Source organism: Silene latifolia, chromosome 7 (genome assembly GCF_048544455.1).
Source record: "Silene latifolia isolate original U9 population chromosome 7, ASM4854445v1, whole genome shotgun sequence".
Classification (NCBI taxonomy): domain Eukaryota; kingdom Viridiplantae; phylum Streptophyta; class Magnoliopsida; order Caryophyllales; family Caryophyllaceae; genus Silene; species Silene latifolia.
The window spans coordinates 116,288,809-116,311,361 of NC_133532.1; the positions used below are offsets into that span (position 1 = coordinate 116,288,809).

A 22,553-nucleotide genomic window follows, 5' to 3' on the forward strand; every position below is an offset into this window, starting at 1 on the left:
TTTTTTTTTTTTTTGACAGCTGTAAAGGAAGAGTTTTACATTGTGGCGGTATGACTCACTAAACCATACCAATAAACAACGGACTTCAAATTCAACATCCATAACAATCTTTTTTGGGCAAGCAGCGCTGCCCCAAGGAAAATACCCAAATTGAACTGATACATTTATGTTGGGTGAGTTAACTGAGATTCGGAGTATAACACAGTACTCCTTACAAAATCGAAACAATAGAAAATGCCAAGCAGTTTTGGAACTACAACCAAGTGTATCTTCTGACTAAACAAACAATCAGTGCCATAATGACAGCAGAAAAAGAAGCGATGGGTTCACAACTCCATTTGGCTTTTTGAAATGGTCTCTTTTCGCTTTGCTTTTGCAGGGACCGAATCAAAACACGAAAGACCATCAGGTACATTCTGATGGCAGCTTGCCTCTCCATCAGGCACGAATACAAGTTTCAAGTGTTCAAAGCAGTAATTCATCAGCAATGGGAAATGAAGGAGCGATGTCAATGGGCACCTGCAAGGCATGAGCAATGCACAAGGTAAGGAGTCTAAGGACTAGCTAAAACAAAGGTGCAAGACTTGCAGTGCAGGACAACTTGTTGAGAATGTCACGCTCTTTGACATTTGAAGAATATACTCACTATGTTTTCGATGTTTAGAAAACAAGAATTGAGATCACGATGTGTTCATAATATTTACATTTACAATAGAGCTAAACAACTCACTAATCAGAAAATTAGTGCTGTATACACACATAGAGTCAAAGAACTACCCCATGAGTACAGCAAAGAAGAAATAAACTTGACGCCGTTTACATAAAACTGACATCAAACACACTCAATAATTAACCGAGCAGTATGTTGGTTAACACAGCTAACAAATTTGAAAACAAAACCACTAAAATAAACCATGTCCTTCAAAACACCCTTGTCAACGCGCCCAATGCTTGAAGTCTTGCGAGATACTCTCTCTGTCCCACCGAACTTTTTTTTTCCCAAGTATTCTTTTTTGGTCCGTCTCAACTTATAAATACGTTTTCGTAAGTACATTTTGAGTGGTGGAGAATGAGTGTGAATTAAGCAAAATGTAAGTTATTTTTGAGACACAAGTCTTTCTGTAATCAACCCACAAGTCATGTGTGATAAATGGAATATCTTTTGTTTTTACTAGTGCCATTCTTCCTTAATCCCCAATTTAGTGCAGATGATCTCATAATACAAGTAGTTTCCAGTGTTTACTAGCAATCACCATATCTGAATATTCCGTGATTTCATACGAATAGTACGAGATAATACCTGAACACTTTCTAACTTATCCAACGCAATTCGCAATGGCTCAGTTAGTTTACAATACTTGTCCATAAGTAAACCGGCAGCATTCTTGTTGCCGGTGGCCTGTATAGTCAGTATCTCTCTACTCAATCCCTCAACTGCATCTTCAACCTTTTTAAACAGGACCCAACAGCAATCAGTGTTTTGATATTTGCGTAAAAAATACAATCAACAATAGGAAACAGGAAGGAATAAGAAGTTCAGACCTTGTCAAAATTGACACTAAATCTCCCATCAGGATGCATCACAAATGCTTCTTTCTCAAATAACCAATTAAATTGTAGCGCCTGGCCCTTTCTATAATTTGGGCAAACAAAATTAGATGCCAATACTAATTAACCCCTTGCTTAAATGGAGAGATTTAGAGGAAGTCGAGGAGGATAAATTTCCTTTTTGCTTAGTGAAATAAATCCATCCAACATAAAAAGTTTTCATTCCAACACAATCATCCTTCTCCTTTTCCCTCCAGTGAAACAAGTAGAGGTAAAACAAGTTTAAAGCTTGATTAATTTGCTTACCCGTGAGCTTCATCCAGCCCGAAACGCACAGAGCGAAAGCATCCAGCAAGGAAGGACACATACATAGATTCGCACAAGCTCCGTGGAAGCCGGCCCTGGCACAATGAGACATGGAACGCATGTTTAGAGATTGCAGCAAAAGCCTCAAGCATATGGCACAAGACTGTTTCTCCTTTTATCATTTATTTATCACCAAAAAAAAAAAAGTATATGCAAAAATTTAACCCCCAATTCTCATAATTACACGAGATGGGTTTTAACGGTTTGTGACGCTGATTCTCTTGGAAGCACAGGATCTCATCCATGGTTACCGAATTCGCTATGAATACGTCCTTACCAATTCGCGATTCGCTCCTACAGGATGTGTGTTATATGTATTTTTAGTAAGCAACATGATAGAATTCGCTTTTAGCAATTCGCGATTAGCAGGGCACCCAACGAATTCGGTAACCATGATCTCATCACCTCAAGGTTTCAGTCGAAATCATTTTTGCCATTCCGCATTCCCTTGTCAGGCGTAAATATGGAAGGCTAAAATTCCACTCAAGGTGCAGGCTTTTTAAGATTGTGGTTCTTGGGTGATTTTCAACAATAATAGTGTAATCTTGGACGTTTAAGATTTTAGCAGTGGTAATCTTCATTCTTCAACTACCTTTTAAGGGCATATAAGTTTGAAGGCAATAAAAAAGATACGGAGTATGTCGCAAGGGCACTGGACTTCAGGGTTTACCTATACATTGCACATAGTGCCAACACATATATGCATGACTGTCTACGAACTACGAAATCCATAAATATTAGTTGCTCCTGGTTTTCAATGTCATGACTTGACCACTGGAATTAAATTTTGTACTCATTACATCAAAATATAAAACTATTCTTATCCTAAATTTCTGTTAAATAGTGCTTTTACTACATTTATGCTCTTATAACTTATAAGCATATTACTAAGGTACTGAATAGTCACACTTCAGAAAGCAAAAGGTACTATTAATTTGAGAGAGCAATACGTGTTACTAATGTATTGCGAAGTATCATTCAAAAGCCTTAAAATAACAGCATAAGAGTGATGTTCACTAATGACTGACCTGATTAATAAAAAAATTCAGAGCCCAAAGACCAACTATATCAGCTTTTGCTTCTTCCAGAGCCGAGTGCAGTTCTTGTAGCTCCTGCATGACAGAAGCAAATTGTTAACTTCCAGACAATTATTAGAAAACAAGTATGAAAGAACAAAGCTCTTCAAACTACGGATCATTATGGTTCTACGTAGATAGAGGTCCCAGGAGGCAGGAGCGGCTTATGGTGCTGAAAAGCATAGAAACAGGAGATTCATACAGATCATAGTGTGGGCAGAAACATGGCAGCAAAAGAGTTTATCTCCGTACAAACATGCTCCAAGAATTTGACACTCAGACTCTTTAAGGATGAAAATTGCATCAGCTTATTTTTATATACTGTGACAGCAACTTCCAGATGCTTTCATTATGGATGTCAAAGCTGGCACTTATCTTTAACTTGCCCCAGACAACAACCACCTAAAACATCAATGTTCCTTCCTAAGGATAAATGCTTGAAACAATGATTTTGATTCGTGCCCTAGATATTTCACCTGAGTAGCCTTCATTTAAGGCTCTGAGAACTGAATTCTAAAACTAGTACCTAAATATTATATAAACAAACTGGCAGAAATGAAATGAGCAAATATACTTGAAGTTTATGACTTGTTATATACCTCGTTTCAATTAACATAATTGTCCTTCATTCATCTACTCGTACTTATTGTTTCACCCACCAAATAACTAAGTTCTAAATATAATAAAATCAAACAGGTATAAATCAAATAAGAAAATTAATTTCAAATTCTTGATTTAATATAAACCCCTTCAGTTAACACATTGAGGACCTTATTCCTCAACTGACTCTTCTTATTGTTACACTCTCCACATAACTGCATTTGTTGGTAAAGAAAGAAGACTTAATTTTGGCTCACCAATCTCACAGTAGACTCCTGGCCGCTTGGAAGCACTATGCTATGAGGGCCTATTCCATGGCAGCATTCGTGACAGATTGTATGAGTGAAAAATGAATCAAAGTCAACTTGCCCCTGTTGCTCCTGTAATATGCATGCCTCGGCTATAGGAAGAAGAATGAGCTCGAACCTGGGTCCAATCAAGAGAAAGGAAAAATCCAATTAAGAAAATGTATATCACGGGTATATTTAACTTTCTAATCAGAGAAAGAGGGTAAAAAGATCGCCAGTCAAGAACAAGAAGAAATGTTACACATACTGAAAATCTTACTTTGCATCAGAGATATTTTTAAGCATGACCATTGATGTACCACGATCTTTCACAATGCGTTCATCATTTGGTAAATTGAAGGCAACAGTCTGAGGACCTTTCACATCCTGAAATACAACCAGTACTTTTAAAAGTCTACTAACTGATAATCTAGCTCCAGTACTGCAACTTCGCATTATATCTAGTATAGAAAAAACACACAGAAAAATAAGCCCAGTTTGAATGCAAGTCTAACTATAGACCATCTGTCTGGAGTAGAGAGGGGAAATAGCCATCACAAGAGCTCAACAAGAAGTGCAATCCAACAAGATGTATTTGGGTTCAGGCATCACAATCTTGTAAGGGAATAAATCAACCAAATCCAACGATTGTATTAAATCACAGTATGGCTAATGGTCCCTACTGCAGTAGCATAACATGGAGTCATGTTTTTCTTCAACTGTAATTTCGCCATATTCATCGTATCGGCCACATATAAGAAAATTATCTTCCGTATAGGTCAAACATCAGCCCATTTTACAAAAAAGGATGAGATGAGGCGACTAGGCTAAAACTTCAGCTAGGACTGTAATTAGCGACAAGATTACACACACAATTATAATGGAAACCACGTGACATGACAATTAGCCCATTTAAATAAGTTACACCCTCACAAGTCACAACTCCCAAACTGATATCATGACAGGAGAAAACAATACACCTAATCAAGAGTCCCTCTATGATCTTTGCCGTAAGCATAGAGCTAGAAGCACAGTTTGATAAGTCATGTCCGTAACCAAATAATTAAGGCTTTCAAAATCACGGTTAGCACGCCTATGTATATAGCACATCCTCAAAGTATAAGAAAGACAGAGCTCTTTGAAAGACTCAGTTAAATATTCCTAAATGTTATAGCTATGAATCCTATGATAAACTCTGGTTCTCTACAAACTTTAGTATGATACTTATGATGTAATTCCAAAGTACACCGACAGTGATGAAGCTTGTGCAGTAACTTCCACCAGTAGAGGAAAAAAACTATATTGCAAACATGATTAAAGGACACGAGGGGATGAAGTTCATATACAAAAACTTACTCCAGCATTGTAAAGAAGCTGAATAACACGAATAGGAGCAGCTGTGACATTTTTAGATTTGAATTTGTCATCCATTGGAAGATTCTGCTCCAATACCTATACAAAGAAGATCAAGAATGTGCAGCCTTGCTTAATTATTTTTTAAATCTCTCTCGAACAGGAGAGCAATAGAACAGAAAACAGTTACTAAGATTCACATAAATAAATCGAAAGAATACCAACAAATTATCGCCGAATAGTTTCAGTTTTTCTGTAGCATTGTCATCTCGAATTCCAATAAACGCCTCAAAAGTAGCCTGTAATTTTAAAGAGAGGAGGTAAGAGCGAAGAAACACAAGTAAGATCCAACATAACCAACATTATCAAATTATCATCTATGGCCTGTTTTCATCCATGGCCACTCCATTTACAGTCGTACAGATAACTATTTGTGTCCTGCTAAAATAAAGGATAATAATACGGTAAAACGGATTAACAATTGTTGACCTTAGTAAATACTTAACCACCGATGTGGTTATGCTAAATATTATACCTTATATGAGTCAATTTAAAGAAAAGAAACAGAAAAAAAGTTCAAGAGAAACTTTCTAAGTTTCAATTTAAAATGTTCATGAATCACTTTAAAACATTTCAGATTAAATAATCATCTAGGATAAATGGTTTGAAACCAGCAAACTGATTATTAGATGAAATGTGTTTCAATGAAAAAGACAAACAGAAGCCCTCAAACTCTATGAATATATGCACATCAAGGTCCATTTTAGATTAGAAATAAGCTTGCAAGAACCACGAGTTGTTACAGATAATTCTTCAACAAATGCAAACAATAAGTAACCTAATTACCAGATATCTTTCAGGAATGAAACGTGGTCGAGTAACATTTCTATGCAAATATATTATACAGTTTCTTAAATACTCCCTCCATCCAATTTACACTGTCCCATTTGACTTGATGGTCCACCTTCAACAAGTTTCACAATAAAAATAGTTGCAATTTCTATGAAGTAATAACATAAAAATAATTGTTTCGTAAATCAAACATGAATTTCACATTAAATCTTGACATATATTTGGAGAAATTAATGGTCAAAGTTGATATAGTTTGACCACTAAAGTCAAACGGGGACAAAAAACGGGATGGAGGTAGTGCGATCTTACCATCTCCCTAGGCCCCAGATTGTCAGCCCTTTCATCTACCATTGGTCCATTGCCAATGACTGCCTATCAGATAACATGAGCTTAAAATCTACCAACAATTTAGATGAATAGATTTTCAAACTCAATAAGATGAATAAGCCTGAGTTTCTCGAATTATCAGTGGATATTTCTCTCCATGAAGTTTCGTTTTTTATGAGCTAGGTAATGCACTTTAATTCCATTATACTTTGGTGAGAAGCTTAACGGCATTTACATTGACGGCACTAAAAAATGGATATAACCTAAAACTGCATTTACAGCAAGAAGCTTATGATGCCAAAATCTAGAAATCATAATCCACAAAGTGACTGAGATGCCAAAATCTAACACCCATTTAATGAACATCATGTTAGGTCATTCAACTCAATCACCAATGAATGTTGAGAGAGAAAAAAAAAAAGAAAAAGAAAAAAGAGAGTAGATTCCCAGCCTTGCTACAAATGCTTTGTCCGACACTAATTACTCGACAAACACATCTTCATCCTTCCACAATAACACCTATCATCTGGAAACAATCATAGGTCCAGTAGAAAGCAGCAAGAGCGCAACCAAATCTAACAACAATATCTTGTACATAAAGTTTCATTTTGTCCAAGCGCCACTAGAAAATAAAGCAAAGCAAGAATTGACACAAATACCCCACCTTGTAGCCAAAGAGCGCATCTTCATAGGTCTCGTAAGGACCGATGGTAATATCCAACTTAGAGTCCTGCAAGTTCGAGAAGGAAAAAAAACTTAATTGCTGTTTTGAGGTTTCTTATCAACAACATTACCCTATCGCCTCAAGAGCTCATGCAAATTGTTGGGTAGGGGGGAATTCAAATATATGTAACCCAACCCGTGTCAAAAACACTGAGAGGATGTTTCCAGAGGACCAATAATTAAAATTGCATAGAGGATTGCATCTACTGAAGGTTACTTCACATGTAAAAGAAAAAAGCGCAGACAACTTAGTGAGATTGTTTCATTCCATCATAATCTGAAACCCTAGTGTGTACGACAAATATATACGGAGTAACAGAGATTGCTACACTTATACTAGTCAAAAGAATCAGAAGGCCATGAGAAGACGCCTAGCTCAAGTGAGACAGTATTTTAAGGGGAGGCGTATAGACAACTATTTTAGACAGTTCAAATTCTTCGGCAGCAAAACCAACAAAGTGAACCTACTAATTCCAATGTAACCAACGAATACTTAAAGCAATTTGTATCAATGTTTGTTTTCAACCATCAAATTTGGTAGACTGGACTTTAGAGAATGAAGAGATTATTGTCCATTGCTCAAAAAATTCAACATTCTAATGTATTACGTCTCAACGCGTCAAGTATGAGGAAGAAGGTCTAGAAGCTATTGGCATTCTCTTAAAAACATTCTTAAGTAAACATGAAAGTGCCTAATACTAAGTTACTAACTTGCGAAAAAGAATTAAAAGTGGTTCAAGTAGAAAGAATAAGAAAACAGATGGAACACATTTCAGGTCCCTAATAATTTATCATTCACCCTCCCACATGTCTAAAATCATTTGCACAAAGTCCAATTATGATTTCTAGATATATAAAACCAAAAGTTAATTCACCAGATTATATTATGATTCAGAATAAGGATTCCCCAAACTAGTTCACTGGCCGCGTGGACTCTTCTGCTTATCAATATTGAGATTTATTTCAGGCAGGGACCAGGGAGGATTGAAAAGATAAAAGGATTACAATTGCATACCAATTCCATCCACGCTATATCCGAGTCATAATAATCATTCGAAAGAAATGCATCAGCCTTGCTATGTAGCAATCTCTTCAAGCTACAAAAGAAAAATATACACTCGTCATCTAATCCATTCACAAATATAAAGAAGTCAATTGATACAAGTATACAACAATGCTAAGAGAGACTTAATCCCAGAATGGTTTACCTCATTTAAGGGTCGGCTAAAAGCAATCATCATTTGAAACCGTCAAAGAAAGGTAAATAAAAGGGAAAAAAAATAGCCAAGGGAAAAAAGTCACTGAACAACAAATCAAGACTGTAAGTAACCTGGGATAGCTGGTCAATTCCCCAGCCTTATGTAGCAACTCTGAAGCCTTTGTAAGATAAGATTTGTACTCTTGAGAAAATGGAACAGTGTAAAGATCATGCACTGCACTCGTATCAGCTGTATTGCCGCCATCAGTTGAGGAATCTACACTGAATTCGCTGCGCCTCTTTACAACATTAAAAAAGCCCATTGCGTCTTGTCTTTCATCCTCAGTCAGACTATTCTTCCACAATTCGAATTCCTGTTTTAAGAGTATGTTAACATATATTGCATAGAAGTTTTGATAAGTTAAAAGACAAGTGACTGTCAGCAAAGCAGTTAAGCTAGCATTATAGACACCAGCATAAATAAAAAAGTTTCACCAACAACCTGATTAAACATAAGTCTGCCCACTTTTAAGAAACATAAAGAAATGTACTGATACGAAATAAAAATAATAACAAGATATTATTTTATTAGTTGTTAGATCTTATTGATTAAGTTTAGAATTTTAGTTATCTTTTAGTTAGTTTATTAGTTTAGTTATCTTTTAATTATCTTTTAGTTACTTGTTGGCTAAGAAGACTATAGTTATGGTGTCATTTTCAGTCAGATTATGAATATTAAAGTTTGAAAGAAACAAAAACCGTTGCAAGCTTTTGATCATTACGGATCAGTTTGTATACAAAATTCGAGAGTGTACTTTGAATTGGCGATTGAGGATTGGGCTCCAATCTCTTCGTTATTAGCACCGGGTTCGAGGTAGAATTACGGACTAAATATCCCCTTTTTAATTCGTTAAAATCAGTTCGGTTGTCACGCTTAACACGTGATACCCTTAAGTTCGTTAAAATCCGTTAAGTCGCTTCCGCATTCGTAATCAAGACGATCTTATGGGGGCAAAGGAGTTGGAATGCTACCAGGAGAGTTCGTGCTTTTCGGAAGAAACTTTGGTGGAGATCGATTCTGGTTTGAATTTCGATTTGCCACCTGTTTTTGATGAAGATGTGAATGAGACTTCATCTTCCAAAGAATCAAAACCAACTATCACCAGCCTTACTCACGTCAACGATGCAAAGCAAAACCAAGTTGTTGCTACCGCATATGTAACCACTTACTTGAGTCCGTTGGCGTTATCCCTGAACCAGAGGTCATCCCAGCCTTTGATCATTGATATAAGCCAGAACTTGATCATTTTTAATGGAGAAAATTGTTACTCAAGAGTACAACTGAACATTAGCTTTGGGCTGAATTTTGGTACAACTGACAACGCACTTGGGATAACTGTTTCATCAAGGCGAAGATATTTAATGAAAATTTTTGATCCGGGAGGTTGTGGTTCTAAGAATCGAGACGATTCTTTTTTAAGAAGGGGAGTATGATACGAAATAAAAATAATAATAAGATATTATTTTATTAGTTGTTAGATCTTATTGATTAAGTTTAGAATTTTAGTTATCTTTTAGTTAGTTTAGTTATCTTTTAATTATCTTTTAGTTGTTGGCTAAGAAGACTATAGTTATCTATAGGGTGTCATTTTCAGTCAGATTATTGAATATTAAATAAGAAAAGAAACAGAATTGCTCTTGCAATAGTGCTATTCGGATCGACGCGTTTCGTTCAACCCTAGTTATTGTTTGACGCGTTTTCAAACATTAACTCGATCAACTAGCAATAGGTCTTGCGAAATTGATCACCATTGAACGATCTATAGGTCTAGATCGGTCAAATATCCCTTTTCATTATTGTTCATTATTCTTTAAACCGCTTCCGCGCAATTTTCGTATCATAAGTGGAACTTGCAGCGGAAACATCAGAAACAATATAAGAACCGGATATTTGCTTGGATTAGACCTATAATCCAACCAATGGTGATCGATGTAGGTCTAGTTGATCGAGTTAATGTTTGAAAAAGCGTCAAACAATAATTAGGGTTGGAACGAAACGCGTCGATCCGAATACCACTATTGCAACCACAATTCTGTTTCTTTTCTTATTTAATATTCAATAATCTGACTGAAAATGACACCCTATAGATAACTATAGTCTTCTTAGCCAACAAGTAACTAAAAGATAATTAAAAGATAACTAAACTAATAAACTAACTAAAAGATAACTAAAATTCTAAACTTAATCAATAAGATCTAACAACTAATAAAATAATATCTTATTATTATTTTTATTTCGTATCAAGTACACTGGCTTTCAATTCCTTTGCATATCTTCTTGAAAAGTATAAAACCATAGAGACCCAACCGTCCAACACAAGACATCTTTTAGGCAAACTTCTTCCCCGAACAAATGTAGATTTTTTTCGTGAGATTGATTGAAGATTGGACGCCAATCCTCCCCCCAAAACTTAAATCTAATATTTCATTAGAGAATAGTAGACAATAAAAATAGATCTACCTATCGCTTTACGGAACCTGAACAAATCCTGCGAAATAAAGTAAGATAAATAAATAATAATTTGGACCCAACCACATCCCTTGAATCCTTGATAGTTGATGCTTGACTAACTTGAGCTGTCATGAATTTGTGAAATACCAAAGCAACAGAACTTTTCATACTTATGACAATAGGGCATACATTAAGCACATAATCGTATAGGTATATTCATTAAAACCTAAGACGAATAAAGAGGGGAAAAACGATCACGTACCAGTTTATCCATATCAGCAGGATAAAAATTTGCTCCACTCGGTTTCCCTAATGGAAATGCAGCTCTATACTCAAGGCCTTTCCAGCCTGGTACTGCTTTTGTAACATTAGAAAGCAACTTAAGTGCAGAATCTGCAGTGGTCAAATATGCCTCGTTTTCATCGAGACAAGACCTGATATCACAGCATTATAGACATAAATTAGCGAACATATCTTCTCAGAAGATCAAGCTGTTTAAACATAAAACACTGATATTCTGTGACTCAGTCCTGAAAAAGATATAGTAGAACCAAAAAAATAGTATCAACACGCTAGCTCAGGTCAGTTATTACTAGAAACGAAAATTATGCATACGCACCAAGGTTAAGTTTCTCTGGGTAATCTTTCCTATCAAAAATAAGAAGCCTATCTTATAGCAACAACAATAACATCAACGGCATTACCCAGTCCTCAAAGAAAATAGAGAAGAAGGAAGAGTGTTTATCAAGAACCACAGAATAATGAGTGTTTCACTCCACTGAAAATGAGGTTTCCCTCTTCCTCTTATGAAAGACTACAAAACAATAACGGAAATAATTACTATTACAACGAAAACATATAGAACATTAATTGTAACTATGTCAAATAAAGTTTTGTTCAACCGAGGTTATATTTATGTAATACATCTATAAATTTATTGCCGTGTGACTACTTTTCATTGTCTGTTTGCTCACGGTAAAAAAAAAGAAAAAAAAAAAAAAAGGTGCAGACAAACACACAAAATAAAGACCACGAGAAATGGCTGGTTACTTCTAAAATATTCATGGATATCAGATCTTACCAAGGGCTCTTGTTGATAGCAAAATACTTCCACTTCAACTCATCCAGCGGAGAAGTATCAGCACGCTCCTTTAACCAATCCCTCAAAGCTGGATTATTGACCCAAACCTGAATTAGTTAATGCAAAATAAGCAAACCTAGTCATACTTGATACACATACAGCCCTACAGGGATCTAAAATTGTTGGAACACAGAAGACAGCTAATGTATGCCCTAGATAACGCTGAGGTATGTATAATCAAAGAACTTATATACAAAGAAGAATCATATTGTACAGGTTAGAGTTATATAGAGGACTATGACACATCCCCTTATAACAATGGAGCCTAAAGTAACTCTTATTTGGCCCTAGACATAAGAAACATGGTAAAGTAATAAAAAAAATGAAAAATTCAAAAGATAATTGACATGTTATTAGCAGGATCACACACAGAAACCCAAGAGCAGGATGTACACAGCCTTATATCTATGATAACAACGCAAAGGCCTTTTTGCGATGACCCGTGATGTAAATTGGGTCAAAAAAATAAAACTGAATGAGTCCTTAAATATATCATCATCATGTAAACCATAGATTGAACCTGCTGATGAAATATATCATCCATTATTGTTGCAGCTTTAATAAGCAACTTCAGAGCATCTATATCAGCAGCACTAAGTCCAGACATCTGCATTATAAACATCCAAGTTAATCAATTCCAGATCACATCTTCAAGATCAGACATTTCAAGTTCAACAAGAAAACTGTCTTCATGTCCTCTTTGTAAGAGGCGAAAGAGCAGAGGGAAGGAAGTAAAATATTAGGGGAAAACATGAAAAAGAAAATCACTGGAAAAAACTGAGTTCAGAAAGCAAAAAGATGAGATAAGATTGAAGCATAGACCGATCCATAATGTTAATGCAAATTAGTTTGCCTAATGAAAATCGGATGAGCCTTTGAGTACAGCGAAGCCAGGTAGGGAAAATCCCACATTTATATGAAAAATTATTCTATTTACAAAGATACTGAACCAAGAGGATAGTTTTTTTTCCCTCTAGGTCTTTGAGTAGGAGTGTAACATAACAAAACAGTCTCACCAAGCCCTTAGATTCGACTCCCGTGGATCTCAAACACGGACTGATCTTGGTGCCAAACAAGACAAGCTCAGAAGTTCACTTGTCTTTCGAGGTAGGGGATTTACAATGTAAGTTAACCTGAGCTCCTAGAGCCACCCCTAAAACCACTCTAGGAAAACCAAAACTGCAAACAAGTCAAGCTCCACCAATCCATGCCCAAACTTAGATTTTGCAAGCTCGCTGAGGCTAGTCGCGAAATATGGAACATGATGTGATCGAGCCAAACTTAAGCTGGAGATATGGACATGATTCAGCTTCTTTACTACCCCCTAGTCTTAGCGGTGAAGCTCAAGGCAAGCGCAGTATATTGAGGATTCTAATGAAATACAGAAAGGCCAAATAACTGAGCTTGGTTGCATGACTTTTTGCAATGCTAGTGATCGCAATCGGGCTAAAATCATTTTTTAAATGGACAACTATCTAAAACAACATTAGCCTAAAGTGACCCCAAAAGAGTCAAAGACCATCAAAACCCACGATAAAGTCACCCTCAATCGCAACCACTGAGAACCTCTATTGACTCACCCCAAACAAGAAAATTCAACAAAACTCCTCTTCATAGTATTAAGCCCACCCCCAAGACCAACTTCATCCCCAGCACGATGCAAATCCAGATTTGTCCTTTCTTCTCACCCAAACCCAGCAGCCCAAAAGGGTAAATCACATGAGGGGATGGGGAAAGGAAAGAAAATAAGGAGGTGAGAAAGAAAACGTGGGTGAGGACGGGGGAGGACATATAAAACCACAAAAGTGATTAAAGATGGCTGTGTGTTGAATGTCTTCATGCGTTGTTCAGGTGTGAGAGATCTATAAACTTATAAAGTGGGAGTAAACTTGGTCACTTGGACAAGAAAGACAATGATCATCTCTTTTGTCTCATTTTCTTGGTATTTCGCGATTTTCTCCGACAAGCACATGTAAATCATGTGAAATGGAACAGATATTAAACAGTAAAGGGTTCAGCCAACCTCTGCATGAAGAGATATCGGGGCATAACGATTGAGTTTTTTCTGAAGAGCCAAACTCCGGTTTTCCGTGTTTTCCTTGTACCTACAGGAGTACAGTGTAAAATAAAAAATTAAATCACAACATCACTAGAGTGCATGATACAAATCTTCACGTAAGGACTGCACGTTAGCCCAGCAGGGATAATACAATTACACATGGAAAAGAAGCCTAATCAAGCAGGCTGGCCTTTCTACTTAATATCCCCTTTTCCCATTTTCTGGTGGTAGATGGTACTTTTTGACTTTTTGTGATCCAGACAAAACCATCTTCCTTTCTTTTTGCATTTATTTATTACCCACAACTTTACTTAGTTATACAGCCTTCCGTTTTCACCAGATAACCAAAAGGCGCCCCTTCTAGCACATCATATGAAACTCTTGACATACAAACTCCATATGAAAGCAATAACAATGCCACTGCGGCACTACCAACTAAAACCAACTTCTAAAATTATCAAGCGAAGCATGTTATTAATGCTTACATGAAAGAGCAAAAGACAAATTAGAAATTAGACAAGGATGAAATCATCTCACCAAAACAATATTCATACACATTTCCACGTACTGGAAGAGATTCAAGACGAAACATGTTAAAGTGGAGGCATGCCCTATGAATAGTTATCAAGCTCTTTCTGGCAGGAGGGTGCTTAATTACCAAATTCACGCAATATCAACATAAAAATACCTTTGTGCAATCAAGTCAAATAGTTGGCCATATTTCCCATTTACATCATATGGGACATAGTCAGAATCTTCGTTCGCCAGTAAACTTTTGTATTTCTCACAAGATATATATTTGACAGCTGACACTTCTGTTTCCTTCAAAAAGTTGAAACGAGATGTCAATATGACAAAAAGAAAATGACAGATACAATATCAAACCTAGAAATTTTCTTGCATATATGTCATTCACTCATGCATCAACTGCAAATGGTGTTCCATCTTGTGACGTTCAGAAGCTATGAATTCTACAAGACTTGAGAACACGTTTTAGGAGGATTTACAAGGTTTTATATCAGGACAGGAAAGTGTTTCAAATTATCTTCATGAAATCATGTTACTTTGTGATTGGAGGACATGTAATCTAAGGAGAGTATTTGAGGCTAGCCTTTTGGTTATATCACCTGACTGACTTAAACTGTGCCAAAAAATACAGTAAGTCATCCTCTTGTACTTTTTAAGAAGAGTGTTAACTGCAGATCAATACTCCCTTATGGCATGTTTAGTAGAAGGTAACCATCATGACATGGACTCTCACTTGTAGAAATAAGGGGTGGCAAGTTATAACAAAATGATGGTAGAGGGTTAAAGGTATTCACCATAACCATGTGCTTTAGTTTTTGTTGAAATAGGTGCCACAAGCCGCACAAGGCAGTTTTGATTTTTCAGGATATTAACAAAATTACACCACGAGATGTTCTGAACTACACTCCCCTCCTGATTTCTCTTCCCTACATTTTCAATTATCTATCACACTGAATTGGACCCAGTTACCTAGCAAAGTAAGGATCACTTCATCACCTCTACAAAACAACACTAAAATAAATTAAGGTGTAGCACAAATGGCATGTATAGTAAGGCTCATACCAACAACGAACTGCATCTTCGGCAATTAAACAAGGGGATTTCTCAATATATGTCTGATTTGTGCAAGAAGTAATGATTGGCAATAGCCTTAACAAGCGTTACGACAATGGTGGCTTTAAGGTTCAGTGAGCCCTTCTACAGTCATTATTAAGGAACTTGCAAATTTATTATGCTACCTTTGGAAAGAAAAAGAAAAGAAAGTTAATAAGCATTATGAATTTTGGACATTTCAAGTGATTTCTTGTTAGAAGTAATGATGGGATCCCACAAATCACATGATGTCTCAAGTCTTTCTGGAACAAAATAATTTTCCTAACATCTCGTTGGCTCTCAAAGTGATTGCGTGGAGTAGACGGCGACTAATGAACTGATTGATTAGGAGTTTGGCAGATGATATAACAATTAACATGTCTAGGTTCAATATTGTCTTGCACAATTAGAACAAATCAACGTCACAAAGCAAATTTTACCTGAAGAGTAAAAGCTTCCTGAGGAATAGGTGCTATAGTGGTCACCAAATATACATCATTGAATTCATTATTGATAAATTTTCCATCGTTGATGACACTGCATTTGAAAACATGAGTAAACTCAGTAAGCAGACAACTCGGAGTATGATAATAAAGAACTAAAAACAAAGCCACGGGGAAAATAACTATCATAAGTAAAACCAGATTACTAACCACTCTTGCAGAAAAACGAACAGCAATTCGAATGCATCCTCTGGAAGGTTGACACCTAGCTCTTCGTGAAGTTCCCTCCTGCAAGAATTTAGAGAAACTGAGAAAGTGCTCAAGACATGGATGTGACTTACCAACATAGTTTACAGATATTACTAAAAATGACCAACAAATCAATTGGTCAGACAAACAAAAACGAAAACAACAAACAGAAGTACTCGGTAAAAAAGGAGGGTTTTCAATACACTTCAGTCAGCTAGATTTAGTTACAGAAGCAACCATATACAGCCGGCCCTTTAAACTTGAGTTTTTAGTTTCTACAGAATTTTGTCAACTGCACTTTGCATCAAGATTACAACTAAAACTGCTCGTTTAATCAGTTTTGTTATCAACGGCAAAGAGGTTTACTCCAAGTAAAAATGGTTTCAGGGGGAGAGGATTACTAAAAGCTACAAATTTGCAAGTGGGCCAATCCTTCAAAAACAACACTGCGCATTGCAGGATATTAGCGAAAAGATCTGGGATCATTAGTGAAATGTGACACGGCTTTCAACAACATAAATTGTCTCTCTACACTTGGTCAGAGGGGACAAATGGGATTGCCTTAAAATAAGAGATGCTATACATCAAACATAAACTGTCACCTAACCGAACTACAGGATCTCTACTTGAGCAGAACTACGGAGACCAGGCAACAACGCACAGCTTTACTAAATATATCAAAGACAAATTTCACCTGGCAGAAATAAGAGACGAGTCGCCAGCAGATATGTGGCCTGCACTTGAGATATCCCACTGGCCTGGCCAAGAATCTTTACAGTCAGAACGTTTTTGAAGCAGTAACTCATTTGTACTCTCAGAATAAATCCACACGTGAACAGCTCGATGGTAATCCCCGTCTCTATGCACCTCTCCCCTACAAGAAGTAAAAAAATGTCATCACCTACATTATCTAACGACATTAGAAGGCATTAGAATCCATGTAGCTTAGATATCCAAGCATCTTAATAACTGAAAAACAGATATTCAAACGATCCTAAGAGTATTTTTTTTATGACTGAAGTATCTTCACCAAAACTACAATAGCACGATTTTCATTTAAGAAGATAAAATCAACTCGAGTTCCAAAATTCCGCGAAATAAGTTACCACAGTAGGTGAACAACAACAACATTACTGCTCAAGCAAAAGCGGACATTAATATATACTCCCTCCGTCTCAGTCTTATATATAGTGCCTCCATTTGATTCCCATCGTAAAACTATGTCAACTATAACTGATACTCCCTTCGTCCCAATCATTTGTTTACATTTCATTAAAATAACTCTCACAATTCACAAAGAATACCCCCTCCGTCTCAATCATTTGTTTACCTTTTATATTCTTTGTGAGAGTTATTTTAATCAAATCAAACATCCTACTAAGCGTATCGATTGAGAATTCATTAATTTGAGCGCATTATCACAATTCAAATCAAACATAAACCGAAATCTAAATCTAAAGTTGCAGTTACAGAAAACAAGAACCCTTCCGACCCGATCATTTGTTTACCATTGATTAAAATATTCAACGAATATAAAAGGTCAACAAATAACCGAGACGGAACGAGTATAAAGAACGTCGAATTAAAAAGTGAATAGATACAGCAGTTGAAGATATGGAAGTTGAGAAATTGAGTAACGGGATTAAAATGAACCTGGGTTTACTAAGACCAGTGAATTGACCAGTGTTAGTAAGAACGTCAAGGTATTCTTCTTGTACATCCACGCCCATGGCTATTGAGAGTATTGACTCAACTATGATTCTATGAAGTACTACCCCCGATTTGGATTTTGTGTTGCCTTATTTATGTCATCCAATGCATTATATTTGTTCGCAAATTCACAAACTTGTAACGGGTTAATAAAATTCATCTGGGATGATAAAGATAAGTTATTTGTGATTCTACTTTTTATCTTATCTACCCATGTGGGTGAGACTATATTAGATCGGGGTAAATTGGTCAAGTTTCAGGTAAAACCGATTTTGCACTTAAGCGCACAAACTTTAGAAAAAAAAATTATATGTTACACCTCTGAATTTTTCGGTTTTCTATATTGTACCCTTACATTTTTAAAATTTTATGGTAAACCTTTGGACTCTATACATTACTTTGTACCATGATCTTATTGATTGTCTTTATTAGTTTCTTTGGTAATCAATTAAGACCCTGTTCTTTTCGACTTTTCTTTACTTAATTTAAGTTAAGTTTAGCAAAAATAAGTTAAGTTCAGCAAAAATAAATTAAGTTAAGTTTAGCAAAAATACGTTCAGAAAATTTAAGCAAAAATAAGTTAAGTTCAGCAAAAATAAGTTAAATTAAGTTCAGCAAAAATAAGTTCAGAAAAGTTCTGCAAAAATAAGTTAAGTTCGGCAAAATTAAGTTCAGAAAAGATAAGCTAAGTTAACTATAAAACTCATTCCCGTTTTACGGTATTGACGAGTTTTGAAAAAGATACGATTTTCACAAATTCTCTTGTAACGACCGTCTCATGTGTGTTCAGTTTATAAATTACCGCAAGTGAACGGTGTCTGTTGTAGCACTTACGGGTCGATCTCAGGGAAGTGAAGGTTGAGTACTAGTCGATTTAAGATTTGATTTATCTACGTTGGAATAATATTTGTGTATGTGTGAGGTATGACAGGATAAAAATAACATATAATAATTGGATAATAAAATTAATTCAATAATAAAAAAATCTATGACAACGGTATCACCATTAACATAGATTGATCAACATAGACTATTGAAAGAAGCAACATATTCAATTGTGTACTTAGGTGAGACTAATCTTCTGATCAACATAGACTATTGAAAGAAATAACCCCACTCTATGGTCGGTCGGTCGGTCGACAACCACCGTCTGTCTCCCCTCCGTCAGACAATCCTGCAGGCTTGCATACAAGTCACAACTCTCACCCATTGTACTCCCTCGATCCCTCACCTGACCGCCCTCTGCCGGCAGCCATGACGAAGACACCACCCACAACGCCGCCTTCGCCTGCATCGGCCTTCGTCTGCCGTCCTTTGCCACCGTCGTCATTGGACAACCATTAAACAACCAATGGCTATTGAACAAAAGTTGTGTTGATTCATAAACACAAACCCTAAATTCAAAAAAAAATTGAAAAATTGAAAGAAAAACAACAATTTAATTCATAATTAAGCCATTAACATACTAATTATATGTTTTACGTTTAAATTATATCATTTATAATTGAACAAATTTGTTTATTCTGACATGAGATAATGTTAGCAATAGAGAGAATTGGAGTGAGTTTTTTTTTGTTAAGGGGTATGCAAATGAAAAATAATGGGCAAAAAGTACTGTAATGAGTAAAAACGTACTGCGAAAATAAATTATGTTAAAATATCTTTTTTAAATATAATAAAATATAAAACACTTTATTAATGAAGGTTGTAAAGCTTAATTTGTATGTTATTGTTGTAACTGGTGCCGTTAATACAAACTCTTATAATAGCTCGCTAAGACAATACTTGAGAGACTCAAAATTTTTTAAATTAATACCTAAGTTTAATTATCTTCTTATTTATAATCATTGGATCACTACCATCTTATGATAATCTTTTGATTTGTGTCAATTGAACTATTTATATATAGTATATTCATCACATCTACATTATTTTTCAATGTGTGAACTAAGAAGTACACAATTTTTAATATGTGTAAATTATATGAAATCTATACTCTAATGATAGCAAAAAAAATTTACCACAAATCTAATTATATTATTTTCATAATTTTTTTAAAATAAACATATTATAATATCACTAATATATAATCGCTTCTATAAATATTTACGTGCCTAATATTTGTATGTTATTGTTTGTATCATGACAATACTTGAGAGACTTAAAAGATTTTGTGTTGATACTAAGTTCCAATGATGACTATTATTTATAATCATGGAATCACCCACCTTACGATAATCTTCTGATGTAGGACAATTCACCTTATGATCTATTAATATTCGTACATTTTTTTCTCTATTTGTTTTATAATAATTAAAATATGTGCAAATAATATAAAATTTTTACTCTAATGATAACATATTTGTACCACCAATATAATTATATTATTTTCGTAATTTTTATAAATATTTAATATAATATAGAAAATATATATTATATTCTAATTATAATAATAGTTAAAATATTTTCCACTATACTTTTTATATCAAAAATATTATTTAGGATATTTTTCTAAATTAATTAATTAAATAATTTTTAATAATACAAACACTTAATAACCCTCTAAGAAAATATTTAAAAGACTCAAAATATTTTTGCTTGATACCTAAGTTTCAAAGATGACTCCTATTTATAATCATATGATCACCCACCTAATGGTAATTTTCCAATGTGTAACAATTCTACTATTTATATGTAATATATTCACCATACCTACATAATTTTTCAGTATGGGACAAATAACATATTAAGAAGTACGCCATCTTTTATCATAATTAAAATATGAGAAAAATAATAATATTTTTTTTATACCATTGAATTGTTTACATTTTCTATTTTACACTGTTTCGCTTGACTGTCTAATTTCTATATATGGATATTTTGTTATCAAATAAATGACCCACATATCCTTGTCTACTTTTACATATTTCGGTGGGTGGATGCCACGATACAAAGGGCTTACATGAGAGTAGTTGTGTAAGTAAACATATGGAAAGTAGAGATATCCTGTTTTCTTAATATTTGTGTAAAAGTAAATGTAAACAATTCAATGGAAGGGAGAAAGTAGTAAATAATACGAAATTATACTCAGGTGAAAACATTTATCACTACGAATCCAAATATCTAAGTTTCGAAATATTTTGCATTATACTTTTTGGTTAGATTGATAATCAAACAATTCTTTTATGTAAAATATAGCTTTGATATTAAAAATATTACATAGTATCTTTGTCATAATCTTAGAAGATCTTATAATATACTTTCCTAAAATTAAAAAAGATGATGTGGATGCTCTAATATCGCTCGAAAAAAGCCTCTTTTATATACAGATAGATATAGATATAGATTGTACTCCATAAAACAATAAAATAAACTATTATTATTAATTTCGTGAAAAAAATTCATTAAGATAATTTAAGAAAATTTATAAAATGTAATCATTAACTTTGTGATAAAAAAAGATTTCATGACATGCTCATTTATTTTTATAGTTTTGAAGTTTTTTTTTTCTCATATTAAAATATAATGAGATGAAATATGAAAATATTAAGGTATAAATTTGGAATGAATAGGTAATAAACTAAAAAGTAAAAATTCTATAAATACCGCACATTTATTACGCGGGATCTATACTAGTAACTATAGTAAGAGCACAAATTCTGATTTCAGACCGGCCGATCCGTCTGAAATAATAAGACGGGTCAAACCCACCCATATTACATAAAACAACCCGTCCGAAAATTGCAATTTGTGGGACAAGTCATTAATGAGCCTTCCAAAAGGTGATTTGTGTAAGATATGATGATTTGAGGTGTACGATTATTATTTTACTCTTTCTAACCTAAACCTACTGCACTCCTACTGCACTTCTTCCTCTACAACAATCAAATTCTCCATTTTCATCACATAGATCAAAAAATCAATTTTCATCTACAATTATAAGACTCAATCCCTCATTTTATTTATTACCAAATAAAATGTGACGATCTTCGTGTCAACGTTCCACTTCTTGTTTCGTACTCCATAACTTTTATTTATCCAAAAAAAAAAGTCACACATGGAAGCCAATGATCTAGGCGTGATTGTCACCGCTGAGGATGAAGTTGACGATGTCGTTCTAGGGGACTCTATTGTGGTTAGCAATGATGGTGAGTTACATGGTTTTCATATGGTTAATATGCATGTAATTTTCAAACGGTTTTCATATGGTTAATATGCATGTAGTTTTTATATGGTATGCAAAAAAAATGGCTCAACACTTCCCATACTCCTTTTTCCTTATTCAGTTGGACCCTAACATTAGCTTTGCACTTGCATCGTGTCACCACATTATTCTGACCATCTAATATTATTGTAATCACATATGTGAAGTTGGTGACATTGTAATATAATGTGTTGACATCTTTCAGATAACTCAGTGCAAATAATCTGAAAATATGTACTTGGTGTTTATCAGTCCAAAATGTGTACTTGGTGTTTATCAGTCCAA

General features: G+C 34.8%; 1 protein-coding gene across 1 annotated transcript; it reads right to left on the reverse strand.

Annotated features, from left to right (window-relative positions):
- Positions 1–84: 84 nt before the first annotated feature.
- Positions 85–18,167, reverse strand: LOC141592658 (nudix hydrolase 3). The gene is made up of 21 exons (XM_074413411.1): positions 18,008–18,167; positions 17,049–17,228; positions 16,316–16,393; positions 16,103–16,199; positions 14,731–14,864; positions 14,007–14,088; positions 12,504–12,590; positions 11,924–12,030; positions 11,105–11,276; positions 8,463–8,704; positions 8,148–8,229; positions 7,074–7,139; positions 5,452–5,529; positions 5,234–5,329; positions 4,158–4,264; positions 3,848–4,016; positions 2,943–3,026; positions 1,855–1,949; positions 1,543–1,633; positions 1,301–1,447; positions 85–519 (listed from the first exon to the last, which is right to left on the reverse strand). Exons 1-21 carry the CDS (start codon positions 18,082–18,084, stop codon positions 466–468), a joined length of 2,325 nt encoding a protein of 774 aa, XP_074269512.1. The 5' UTR covers positions 18,085–18,167; the 3' UTR covers positions 85–465.
- Positions 18,168–22,553: the final 4,386 nt, after the last annotated feature.